The 12,864-nt window shown below is 40.5% G+C and overlaps 1 protein-coding gene across 11 annotated transcripts in view; it reads left to right on the top strand.

Annotated features, from left to right (window-relative positions):
- Positions 1–12,864, top strand: part of LOC132815543 (LIM and calponin homology domains-containing protein 1-like) — a 345,401-nt gene that overhangs the window by 204,593 nt on the left and 127,944 nt on the right. For all 11 annotated transcript variants that reach the window (XM_060824553.1, XM_060824575.1, XM_060824556.1 and 8 more), the window contains one exon: positions 277–383. In XM_060824553.1, coding sequence (XP_060680536.1) covers positions 277–383 — 107 coding nt within the window. The remainder of the gene's footprint in view (positions 1–276; positions 384–12,864) is intronic.

Below are 12,864 nucleotides of genomic sequence, written 5' to 3'. Positions count from 1 at the left end.
TTTATTTCACAGCTTTTTAAAATTAAGTGTTTGCAAGGAATTGCATTTAATTTTTTTTATGAAATAGTTTGAATATGTATCAGATCTTTGATCTGCAGGATAAAATATGATTTGATTCTTTTCATTTGAGCTGAAATGAAGCAAGATAGCTGTAGAATAACAGACTGGGTGTAAGACTTAAGCAATTTGTTGTAAGGAAAAGCCATGGAAATTAATGATGCTGTCAAAGACGCTGTGTGGATTCTGATAATATAATTGGGTTTATATCTTTAACAGGACAATATTACATTATTTTTGAGAGCATGTGAAGAGCTTGGACTTAAGGGATCGCAGCTTTTTGATCCAGGTGATCTTCAAGATATGACCAATAGAGCCACAATCAAGTAAGTAAGAAAAGAACAAGTAATAAGTTTATTTTTAAAATTCATGAAAAATAGATTATGAAAATTGAGGAAGGATGTTAAAGTTTAGTTGCTTTGAATTTATAGAGTTTTCCCAATGATTAATTTGATTCATGTATTCTATTATGTAAATACGATTAGAAGTACTGTGCTTAAAAATTGCTTTGTAAGTGCATTCCTGATGACAGCACATTTTAAAACAATCAATTTTAGTTACAAACACACAACTCCAATCTTGTATGGAGTTGAAGTGTCCAGATTTTCCCTTTTAGACCTGTTGATCCTCAGCCTGTATGTAACAGGATCTGTTCTCTTTGCAGTACGTTATGCCTTTTTATTTACTAGGACTGCAGATGCTGGAGAGTCAGAGCAGATAAAGATTATAGCTTGGAAAAGACAGCAGATCAAGCCTGATTTCCCTCCCCACCACCAACCCCATCCCAGGCCCAGCCCTCCTCCATCATCCCGCTCCCTTAACCTGACACAATTTGTTCCTCTTCCTTCCCAGCTATTCGTTCCCCCTCTCCCACTAACCAATCACAGTCACCTCTTGCCTACCTCTACCTATTGCCATCCCACCCACCTTTCCCCCAGCCCCACCTCCTTCCTTTCCCCTACCCCAGTCCTCAAGAAAAGTTCCAACCCGAAATGTTGATTTTTTTCTCCCTTCTTTGCAGATTGACCTGCTGTGCCTTTTCCAGCTTTTTATTTACTGACCATATCAGGGGGCCAAACTAAGTATTAACTGCTGTTCATAAGTTGGGAGTTGATTTTGGGAGAGACTGGCATGATTAGTGTTTCAGAACCAAGAGCGAGAATAGAATATACTTTATTATATGATAGCAACAATTGTAACTTACATTGGCTAATTATATCCAATTAGCTAATCAAAAGCCAGGGATGGCATCTGACCCTCTCAGGATCTCAAGCTACTCCCCTTGATCCTCCCTAGAAAACTGTATGGCATCATTTAGATTGGGTGGAACAGAATGTAGTCTTCAACTTTAGCTGTTTCAGAACCATTATCTTATACAACATTTCTCCATTTGCCTGTAGTTTATGCAATCTGGTACTTAACACTCCATCTCCCTCGGGTTCTCAGTTAACAAATTCAGATGATGTGGAGATTTCATAATTCTTCCAGAATGAATTCTTTTCAGAACTGAAAGATTTGAGTCATTGACCTGAGGGCTGTTGCCCTTGATACAAGTCAGCTGTAAAGTATTTATGTGCTGGAGGACCTTTTCATATCTTGGATGACCTTCACAAAAATAATGTTCCTACTGAACTCCATAATTAGCCCATTACCTTATCTGCAGAAAATGTAATCTCCAGCATTCCCACTGCAGAAGAGTTCTACCCTCCAACTCAAAAATTCCCCATTACATCATATGAAGAGCCTTAACCTAATGAGTGGCCATGATGGAAAATGGCTGCTCTATTGTAACATGTACGTTCTTCTTCGCAGTCTCCTGAATTTTCAGTCCAGGCAGTTTCTTCTTTTGGACAGCAGGCTGAATCCATGGATATTGGTCTGGCTTCCAAGGAATCTAATGCAGCTCATCTCCTATTAATATAAGAAAACCTTTACTTTAATCAGCTGATATTTGTGTTGTCACTTGTAAGACCTTTATTTCAACTTGTCAAGCAACTTGGACTCGCTCATTCAACCTCAATGTACGTCTTTCTAGGAACTAGATATTTTCTTATTCTCATTTGTGGTACTGGAGGATTTCTACTTACTTAGCACTATCTTTGTCACTGGCATTGACAATTCTTCCTTGAAAGACAAAGGATCGAAACATTGGTCTCAGCTTTGTCAGGTTCATTATCTGACATCATCTGAGTCATTCTGCTGTTTAGATTTGTTCAATGGACTGTTCTGCTCTATGAACAACTTCAGTAAATATTCACCAGTGGGATCAAGTGGGTTGTATTGCTCATTCCTGTTCCTTTTAATATTTGTTTATTTTGGCAATTTTGTGGATTTTTATCTCAATGCTCTTTAATGGTTTCCTCTTCTATTATCACTACTGCAACTCCTGAAAAGTTAGCCTTTCTTTCTGTTAACAGTATGAAGAAAGATTCTTCAGCTCATCAGTAATTTCAACAGATTTTTTTCTTGTTTTTGAGTTCACCAGCTGCCCATTGACCAATAAAATGACAATAGTTTGTAGATGAGTTATTCCCTTAGAACTAGGATATTAAAGTCAAGTTACGAATGCTGACTGGCTTAAGAATGATAAATGTTGATTATGTGTACATTTGTTTACTTTTTCAAATTCTCTGTGTTACAGTGTTACTTGTGATGTATCTTTAATGTTGACTGTTATTCCACCTGAATAATGTAGTCCTGTCCCTGTATGCTGTAACTCCTATTTATTCAGTCAAAAAGTGTGATGTTGGAAAAGCACAGCTGGTCAAATAGCATCCGAGAAGCAGGAGAGTCGCGGTTTCAGGCATAAGCCCTTCATCTGGCCCTTCCTGATGAAAGGCTTATGCCCGAAATATCGACTCTCCTTCTCCTCAGCCGCTGCCTGAACTGCTGTGCTTTTCCAGCATCACACTCTCTACTCTGATCTCCAGCATCTGCAGTCCTCACTTTCTTCTCCTGCTTATTCAGTCAATGTACTTGATCAGATAAGACAATGACAGTAACACCTTGATCAATCTTTCAATCTATCAGATGTCCATTGACATAAACAAGTTCTGTCAAACTCCAGTCAGTTGCATCACCAGATTCCCCTAGGAATGCCTTTGGGATCTTTTCCAATGGCGATTGTTGTACCATACTGAGCTCCTTCAATGTGGAACCACCACTATTTTTCTTGCTTTGAAATTGCATTGGACTTCTACATCTCTTCTGGAAGTAACCGCCAGTTTACAGAGGGAACTTTATTTTTGTCACAGCTGGGGTTGACTGTGCCTGTGCAGCTTTTTCCTTCCACAGCATTGCACCGATAAAGACAGCATCATTTTTTTTGCGTTTCTGATTTTCTAACAAAATAGGAAATAGAATGTGTTTTAACTCCAAGTATTGGGGAAGGAGTTGCTGCATTTTTAAGAGCAGCTTACTGGAACTCATTGTGAGTTGTATTTATACTGTTCCTTTGCAAACAATGTGGTACAGAGAGGTAAGGCAGAACGGTACCCAGGTCTGTGTGCAAGGTGAGATTCGGACGACAACAGATTGCTGTTAGCTTTGTGCGACTGTGGTCAATTATGGATCCTGGAAATCACCAGTCTGACGACAGCTTTCCAATTGGCTCATGGATAGGTGAATAAATTGGGTATTTACAGAGTGTAAGATGTGTCCAGGCTTGGAAAAGCAGAGACTGTTTTTATACCCTTGCATCAAAGGAACTCAAGAATGGAGCAGTTCTCGACCACAAGTTTCTATTCCCTCCAACCAGTGATTGTGAAAGTAATGTATAAATCCCATGGGCCCTCAGCAAAGAACTGAGAATCTGAAAGGAAGGAGATCAGAGAATAGAAGGTCTTCAGAAAAGAAAGGATGATCACATCAAAGCCTGAGGACTGGTTCTATTGAACTGTAATTCCCCAGAGTATTTTCCTCCACTCATAACATAACATTAACATTTATTTCAATGTATGTGTAATGGTTTTTAAAAGGACAGTTAGAGTTTCATCCAGCAGTGTTATACACTTGTTAGTTGTTTACCTATGATTATTTGTTTGTAATAAATCATAGTTTTTATTAAGTACAGATACCTGGTCAGCATTTTCTATTAGCTTGAGTATATCAGGCAAGGAATTGAGGACCTCATGTACTTTGATTAAAAACCAAACTTTCCTGACAAACCCATGGATAATGGAGTTTGAACATCAATGTGCTTTCTCAGCGGATCATAATACGTCTGGTGGGTTTACCTTTTGTGTTTGCTGGTCTTTGTATCTGTAGGTTATTTATACTCTTTAAAACCGGATACGTTCTGTTGCTGCACTGTGTCATCGTTGTCATTCTCCTCACAGGATTAGTCTGAGTTTCCTCCTGGTTTTTGCTTGCAGAACAATTTGGATAGCTTTCTCCAAAGTCATTAATCTTTTGACTGAAATAAATATGACAAGGATTGAATAAATACAAAAACAATAGATGCAAAAAAATGCATTGCCAGACAAAAGGATGAACTATACCAAAAATCAGAGTGTTCCAAAGAGTTTCAGGGAGGGTTTCTCACTCTCTCTACTCAAGTGTTTTTTTTCACACAATTCTCTGCTGCTCACCTTTATAGATGTCTCTATGGCAACAATCTTGTGCTGTCTTGTCTTTGCCTGCAGTGAAAGTACTCACTACTGCCAGGATATTGTGTGATTTCTGGGATTAATGTAGAAAAATATGACATTATCCACTCTGGTAAGACGAACAGATGTGCAATAAAATTCCTTCGGATGGTGAGAAGTTGGAAAGTGTTGACTTACAAAAGGACCTAGGTGTCCTTGTCGATACGTAACGGAGGGCTAACGTGAAAGTGCAGCAAGCTATTAGGAAGGCTCGTGGAATGTTAGCTTTTATTGCAAGTGAATTTGTGTTAAGTTTTTACATTAGTTGTATAGGAGCCTGATTTAAACAGCACCTGGAATTGTGTGTGCAGTTTTGGTCGTACTGCTTCAGGAAATATATTATTACCACAGAAGGAGTGCAACAAAGATTCACTTGATCCCAGAATGGTAGGACTGACCTATAAAGAGAGATTGGGAAAACTGGGTCTGTATCCTCTAGAGTTTCGAAGAATGAGATCACCTCTCATTCTCAACTGACAAAATATTGAAAGGGATAGACAGGAAAGATGTTTCACCTCGTTGTGGAGTCTCGAACCAGGGAGCACAATTTAAAAATGAGAGCAATGCCATTTAGCACCAAGCTGAGGAAAAATTGTTTTACGTGAAGGATGGTAAACGTTTGGGATTCTTTGCCCCAAAGATCTGTAAAAGCTCAGTTTTTGAGTATATTTAAAATAGAAGTTGATCATTTTTTTGATGGTATAATGAATTAGTATGGATAAAAGGCATTGTAGTATTTAATTGACCACAACACTAAAGCAGGCATGATGTTCAGAATGACCTCCTCCTGCTCCTATGTGCCTCTTGTTGCCGGTCTCTGTGCGGAAAATTTAAAGTTTGTTTTCACTTGATTGCAGAGATTTTTAATTTGATTCACAAAACTCTGAAATTGTTGTTTCCCAACTTCAAAAGGGACTGTTGTGACAGAATTTTCCACTTTACGGACTCTCCAATGACCAAGTGTGACTGGACCTTTTTAGTCTCTCACACTCATGACTTTTCTGTGCCTGATATCAGGTTAGAAGTGAATGTGCAATATCCCATGCTAGCATTTTCAAAAGAGCAGTGTCCTGGGCAATATTTATCTCTTAACCAATACCACATGAATGGATTATCTGGTCATATGGAACATTGCTGTGAGAAAATTGGCTGTTTTATTTGCTATTTTGCAGCAGTGGCTGCATTTCAAAAGTACTTCATTAGCTGTGAAGAGATTTGATCACCTGTGATCATGATTGACACGATATAAATTTCAAAATAGCAACTACATACTTCCAGCAAACATTCACTCTGAGCATATTAACGCGTGCACCAATTTGGAGTCTATATCATTTAGCTTGTAAGTTTGTGCATACCAATACAGAACCCTACAGATAATCATAGCCTCCAAAAACATAGGCAATTGTGAATTGCCAGACATCTGGAGCTTATTTCATGCTTTCTGTTGTTCTCACTGAATTAATCGAAATAAAACACCAAATTTGCTTGGCCAGTTTAAGGGATATGACTGTGTGCTGCAGGCAATATTTTTCACTAATGTTATTTGTGAGTTACTATTTTTATTATTTATATTTGAGAAAATACCACCATGAAACCACCCTTAAATTAAAAAAAACATTTTACACATTGTCAACTGTATAAGTGAGTAAGTAGAGCACAGTTCAGACAAGTGAAGTGTTTTGCTTTGAATACACTGGTGAAATGAACATAACTTCATTTACATCACATGAGTATAATTTTGCAGGATAGGTTTGCATGGAATGGCCCTTGAATCCATTTCATTATTCTTTCCAAGTACCATCTTGGCCATTTTCTACTTTGTGCATCTGTTTTTTAAATGAGTCTTGTATTCTGGCTTCTATCAACCCTTTCTTATAATCTGTTCAAGCTGTTGGTCACTCCTTGTGGCAAAGAATGCTTTCCGATATTTATCCTATAATTATCACACGAAGGATCAAATTCTGTCTTTAAATCCTGGTAGGTGAAAGGGAATAATTAACCTGACCACTGTCTATGCTGTGAATATTTTTTTGAAATTATTTATATTCATAACCAAAAGTTCTATCTCCGGCATACTTACATTAAATCTTACAGTTTTATTGAAATTTTAGCTCTCTCCCCTCCAGTCTGAATTTTTTTAGTGCACAATAAACAAAGGACATACAGTGACTTTATTTCGAGAGTCTACTAAATCTGTTTTGTTCAAGATTATGAACCTGTTATGACCATCACTGTACAAAATATTGGATGAAAACTATTGACAGCACAATAGTTTAGTATGTTTTTTCTAAAATATAGTTACTTGATTCTCAATGATATTTCTTCTTCAAACAACTTTCCATGAAGTCATAGAGCCATACAGCACAGAAACACACCCTTTTGTCCAACTTGTCGATGCTGACCAGATGTCCGAAATGAATCTAGTCATATTTGCTAGCATTTGGCCAATATCCCTCTAAACTCTTCCTATTCATTATATACATCCAGATGCTTTTTAAATGCTGTAATTGTACCAGATTCCACCATTTCCTCTGACAGCTCATTCTATACATGCACTACCCTCTGTGTGAAAAGGCTGCTCCTTATGTCCCTTTTAAATCTTTCCCCTCTCACCCTAAATCGATACCCTCTCGTTTTGCTCTTTGCTACCCTCTTGGAGAAAAAACCCTGTCCATTTACCCTACCTATACATCTCATGGTTTTATAAACCTTCTGAAAGATCACCCCTCAACCTATTTAGCCTCTCCCTTTAGCTCAAGTCCTCCAATCCTGGCAATATCCTGTAAATCTTTTGTGAACCCTTTCAAGTCTATACTATCCTTCCGATAGCAGGAAGACCAGAATTGCATGCAGCATTCCAATACTGGCCTAACAAATGTTGTGTACAGCTGCAACATGACCTCCCAACTCCTGTACTCAATGACTGACCAATAAAGGAAAGCACACCAAATGCCTTCTTCACTATCCTGCCTACCTGTGAATCCACTTTCAAGGAACTATGAACCTGCACTCCACGGTCTCTTTGTTCAGCAACACTCCCCAGGACCTTACCATTAAGTGTATAAGTCCTGTCCTTATTTGCCTTTCACATTTATCTAAATTAAACTCCATCTGCCACTTCTTGACCCATCTGATCAAGATCCCATTTTACTCTGAGGTAATCTTCTTTGCTGTCTACTATGCCTCCATCTGAAAATTTACTAAGCATACCTCCTATGTTCACATCCAAATCATTTAAGTAAATGATGAAAAGTAGTGGAAACAGCCCCGAAGATTGTAGCACACCACGTCACAGGCCTCCAGTCTGAAAAACAATCTTTCTCCACCACCCTCTGTCTCTTATCTCCTTCTTCCTTGGCCTTCCTCCAATTTAATTCTGTATCCGAATGGCTAGTTCTCCCTATATCCGATGTGATCTAACCTTGCTAACCAGGCAACCATGAGGAACCTTGTTAAACGTCATACTAAAGTCCATAGAGATCACATCCACTGCTCTGCCTTCATCAATCCACTTTGTTACTTCTTCAAACAATACAATCAAGTTTGTGAGACATGATTTCCCATGCACAAAACTATGCTGACTATCTCTAGTCAACCCTTGCTTTTCCAAACACATGTAAATCCTGTCCCTCAGGATTCCCGCCAACAACTTGCCCATCACTGATGTCAGGCTCACTAGTCTATAGTTCCCTAGCTTGTCCTTACCAATTTTCTTAAATAGTGTCACCACCACATTAGTCAAGCTCCAGTCTTCTGGCACCTCACCTGTGGCTATTGATGATATAAACATCTCACCAAGAGGACCTGCAATCACTGCCCTAGCTTCCCACAGAGTTTTGGGGTACATCTGATCAGTTCCTGGGGAGTTATCCACCTTTATGCATTTAGAGTCATAAAGTCATAGAGATGTACAGCATGGAAACAGACCCTTTGGTCCAATCTGTCCACGCCGACCAGATATTCCAACCTAATCTAGTCCCACCTGCCAGCACCCGGCCCATGTCCCTCCAAATCCTTCCTATTCATATACCCATACAATTGCAACATTTAAGAGGCATTTGGATCAGCCTCCACCACATCCTCTGGCAGCTCATTCCATACACGTACCACCCTCTGCGTGAAAAAGTTGCCCCTTAGGTCTCTTTTATATCTTTCCCCTCTCACCCTAAACCTATGCCCTCTAGTTCTGAACTCCTTGATCCCAGGGAAAAGACTTTGTCTATTCAACCTGTCCATGCCCCTCATCATTTTGTAAACCTCTGTACGGTCACCCCTCAACATCCGATACTCCAGGGAAAACAGCCCCAGCCTGTTCAGCCTCTCTCGATAGCTCAAATCGTCCAACCCTGGCAACATCCTTGTAAATCTTTTCTGAACCCTCTCAAGTTTCACAACATTTTCCTGATAGGAAGGAGACCAGAATTGCACGCAATATTCCAACAGTGGCCTAACCAATGTACTGTACTGCCGCAACATGACCTCCCAACTCATGTACTCTATACTCTGACCAATAAAGGAAAGCATACCAAACGCCTTCTTCACTATCCTATCTACCTGCGACTCCATTTCAAGGAGCTATGAACCTGCACTCCAAAGTCTTTTTGTTCAGCAACACTCCCTGGGACCTTACCATTAAGTGTATAAGATTTGCTTTGCCAAAATGCAGCACCTCGCATTTATCTGAATTAAACTCCATCTACCACTTCTCAGCCCATTGGCCCATCTGGTCCAGATCCTGTTGTAATCTGAGGTGACCCTCTTCGCTGTCCACTACCCCTCCAATTTTAGTGTCATCTGCAAACTTACTAAGTGTATCTCTTATGCTCGCATCCAAATCATTTATGTAAATGACAAAAAGTAGACGACCCAGCACCGATCTTCGTGGCACTCCACTGGTCACAGGCCTCCAGTCTGAAAAACAACCCTCCACCATCACCCTCTGTCTTCTACCTTTGAGCCAGTTCTGTATTCAAATGGCTAGTTCTCCCTGTATTCCATGATATCTAACCTTGCTAATCAGTCTCGCATGGGGAACCTTGTCAAACGCCTTACTGAAGTCCATATAGATCAGATCTACTGCTCTGCCCTCATCAATCCTCTTTGTTACTTCTTCAAAAAACTCAATCAAGTTTGTGAGACGTGATTTCCCACGCACAAAGCCATGTTGACTATCCCAAATCAGTCCTTGCTTTTCCAAATACATGTACATCCTGTCCCTCAGGAATCCCTCCAACAACTTGCCAACCACCGAGTTCAGGCTCACCGGTCTATAGTTTCCTGGCTTGTCCTTACCACCCTTCTTAAACAGTGGCACCACATTAGCCAACCTCCAGTCTTCCGGCACCTCACCTGTGACTATCGATGATACAAATATCTCAGCAAGAGGCCCAGCAATCACTTCTCTAGCTTCCCACAGAGTTCTCGGGTACACCTGATCAGGTCCTGGGGATTTATCAACCTTTAACCGTTTCAAGACATCCAGCACTTCCTCCTCTGTAATCTGGACATTTTGCAAGATGTTACCATCTATTTCCCTACAGTCTATATCTTCCATATCCTTTTCCACAATAAATAGTGATGCAAAATATTAATTTAGTATCTCCCCCATTTTCTGTGGCTCCACACAAAGGCTGCCTTGCTGATCTTTGGGGGCCCTATTCTCTCCCGTGAAACCCTTTTGTCCTTAATATATTTGTTAAAACCCTTTGGATTCTCTTTAATTCTATTTACCAACGCTATTTCATGTCCCCGTTTTGCCCTCCTGATTTCCCTCTTAAGTATACCCCTACTTCCTTTATACTCTTCTAAGGATTCACTCGATCTATCCTGTCTATACCTGACATATGCTTCCTTCTTTTTCTTAACCAAACCCTCAATTTCTTTAATCATCCAGCATTCCCTATACCTACCAGCCTTCCCTTTCACCCTGACAGGAATATACTTTCTCTGCATTCTTGTTATCTAATTTCTGAAGGCTTCCCATTTTCCAGCCGTCCCTTTACCTGCGAACATTTGCCTCCAGTCAGCTTTTGAAAGTTCTTGCCTAATACTGTCAAAATTGGCCTTTCTCCAACTTTTAGATCTGGTCTATCCTTTTCCATCACGATTTTAAAACGAATGGAATTATGGTTGCTGGCCCCAAAGTGCTCCCCCACTGACATCTCAGTCACCTGCCCTGCCTTATTTCTATCCTTCCTGTAGCATTTGTATCCTGGAACATCAAGCTGCCAGTCCTGCCCATCTGTGAGCCGTGTTTCTGTAATTGCTATGATATCCCTTTCACGATGTCCAGCATCACCACCTCTGTAATATCGACATTTTTCAAGATGTTGCTATTTATTTCTAAGTTCTGTAGCTTCCATACCCACAGTAAACAATGATGCAAAATACTTGTTTAGTATCTTCCCCATCTCCTGAAGGTAACTTACCTGAATGTATTTGTAGAATCCCTTTTGGATTCTCCTTAACCCTATTTGCTAAAGCTATCTCATGTCCCCTTGTTGCCTTTTTAATTTCCTTCATAAGTACACTTCTATTGCCTTATATTCTAAGGATTCACTTGATCCCTGCTGTCTATACCTGACATATGCTTCCTTCTCTTTCTTGACCAAAACCTCAATTTTTCTAATCATCTAGCATTCCCTATTCCTACTAGCCTCACCCTTCACTCTAACAGCAATATACTGTCTCTGGACTTCCATTATCTCAAAAGTCTGGTTGAAGATTTGTAGCTCGGGTGTCCGTTGTTGTGGTTCTGTTCGCCGAGCTGGAAGTTTTTGCTGCAAACGTTTCGTTCCCTGGCTAGGGAACATCATCAGTGCTATTGGAGCCTCCTGTGAAGCACTGCTTTGATGTTTCTTCCGGTATTTATAGTGGTTTGTTCTTGCCGCTTCCGGGTGTCAGTTTCAGCTGTAGTAGTTTGTATGTGGGGTCCAGGTCGATGTGTCTGTTGATGGATGTTCTTGCCGTTTCCGGGTGTCAGTTTCAGCTGTAGTGGTTTGTATACGGGGTCCAGGTCTATGCGTCTGTTAATGGAGTTTGTGGATGAATGCCATGCCTCTAGGAATTCCCTGGCTGTTCTCTGTCTGGTTTGTCCTATGATGGTAGTGTTTTCCCAGTCAAATTCATGTTCCTGGTTGTCTGAGTGTATGGCTACTAGGGATAGCTGGTCGTGTCGTTTTGTGGCTAGCTGATGTTCATGGATGCGGATTGTTAGCTGTCTTCCTGCTTGTCCTATATAGTGTTTTGTGCAGTCCTTGCATGGTATTTTGTAAACTACGTTAGTTTGGCTCGTGCTGGCTATTGGGTCCTTTGTTCTAGTGAGTTGTTGTCTGAGTGTGGAAGTTGGCTTGTGTGCTGTTATGAGTCCTAAGAGTCGCAGTAGTCTGGCTGTCAGTTCTGAGACGCTCCTGACGTATGGTAGTGTGGCTAGTCCTTTTGGTTGTGGCATGTCCTCGTTCCGTGGTCTATCTCTTAGGCATCTGGTGATAAAGTTGCGTGGGTATCCGTTTTTGGTGAATACCTTGTATAGGTGTTCCTCTTCCTCTTTTCGCAGTTCTGGTGTACTGCAGTGTGTTGTGGCTCTTTTGAATAGTGTCCTGATGCAGCTTCATTTGTGTGTGTTGGGGTGGTTGCTTTCATAGTTTAGGACTTGGTCTGTGTGTGTTGGTTTCCTGTGTACCCTTGTGGTGAATTCTCCGTTGGGTGTTCTCTCTACTAACACGTCTAGGAATGGGAGTTGGCTATCCTTTTCCTCTTCTCTCGTGAATCGTATTCCTGTGAGTGTGGCGTTGATGATTCGGTGTGTTTTTTCTATTTCTGTGTTTTTGATGATTACAAAGGTGTCATCGACGTATCTGATCCAGAGTTTGGGTTGGATTTGTGGTAGGGCTGTATGTTCTAACCTTTGCATAACTGCCTCTGCTATGAGTCCCGAGATTGGTGATCCCATGGGTGTTCCGTTGATTTGTTCATATATCTGATTGTTGAATGTAAAGTGTGTGGTGAGGCACAGATCTAGTAGTTTAAGTATGCCGTCCTTGTTGATAGGTTCGGTCTCCTGTGTTCTGTTATGTATGTCCAGTAGGTTGGCTATTGTTTCTCTGGCTAGGGTTTTATCAATTGATGTGAACAGTGCCGTCACGTCAAATGATACCATGGT

Source organism: Hemiscyllium ocellatum, chromosome 1 (genome assembly GCF_020745735.1).
Source record: "Hemiscyllium ocellatum isolate sHemOce1 chromosome 1, sHemOce1.pat.X.cur, whole genome shotgun sequence".
NCBI lineage: Eukaryota > Metazoa > Chordata > Chondrichthyes > Orectolobiformes > Hemiscylliidae > Hemiscyllium > Hemiscyllium ocellatum.
Note: the sequence above shows the minus strand (reverse complement) of the source record. Positions and strands in the feature narration are given on the sequence as shown.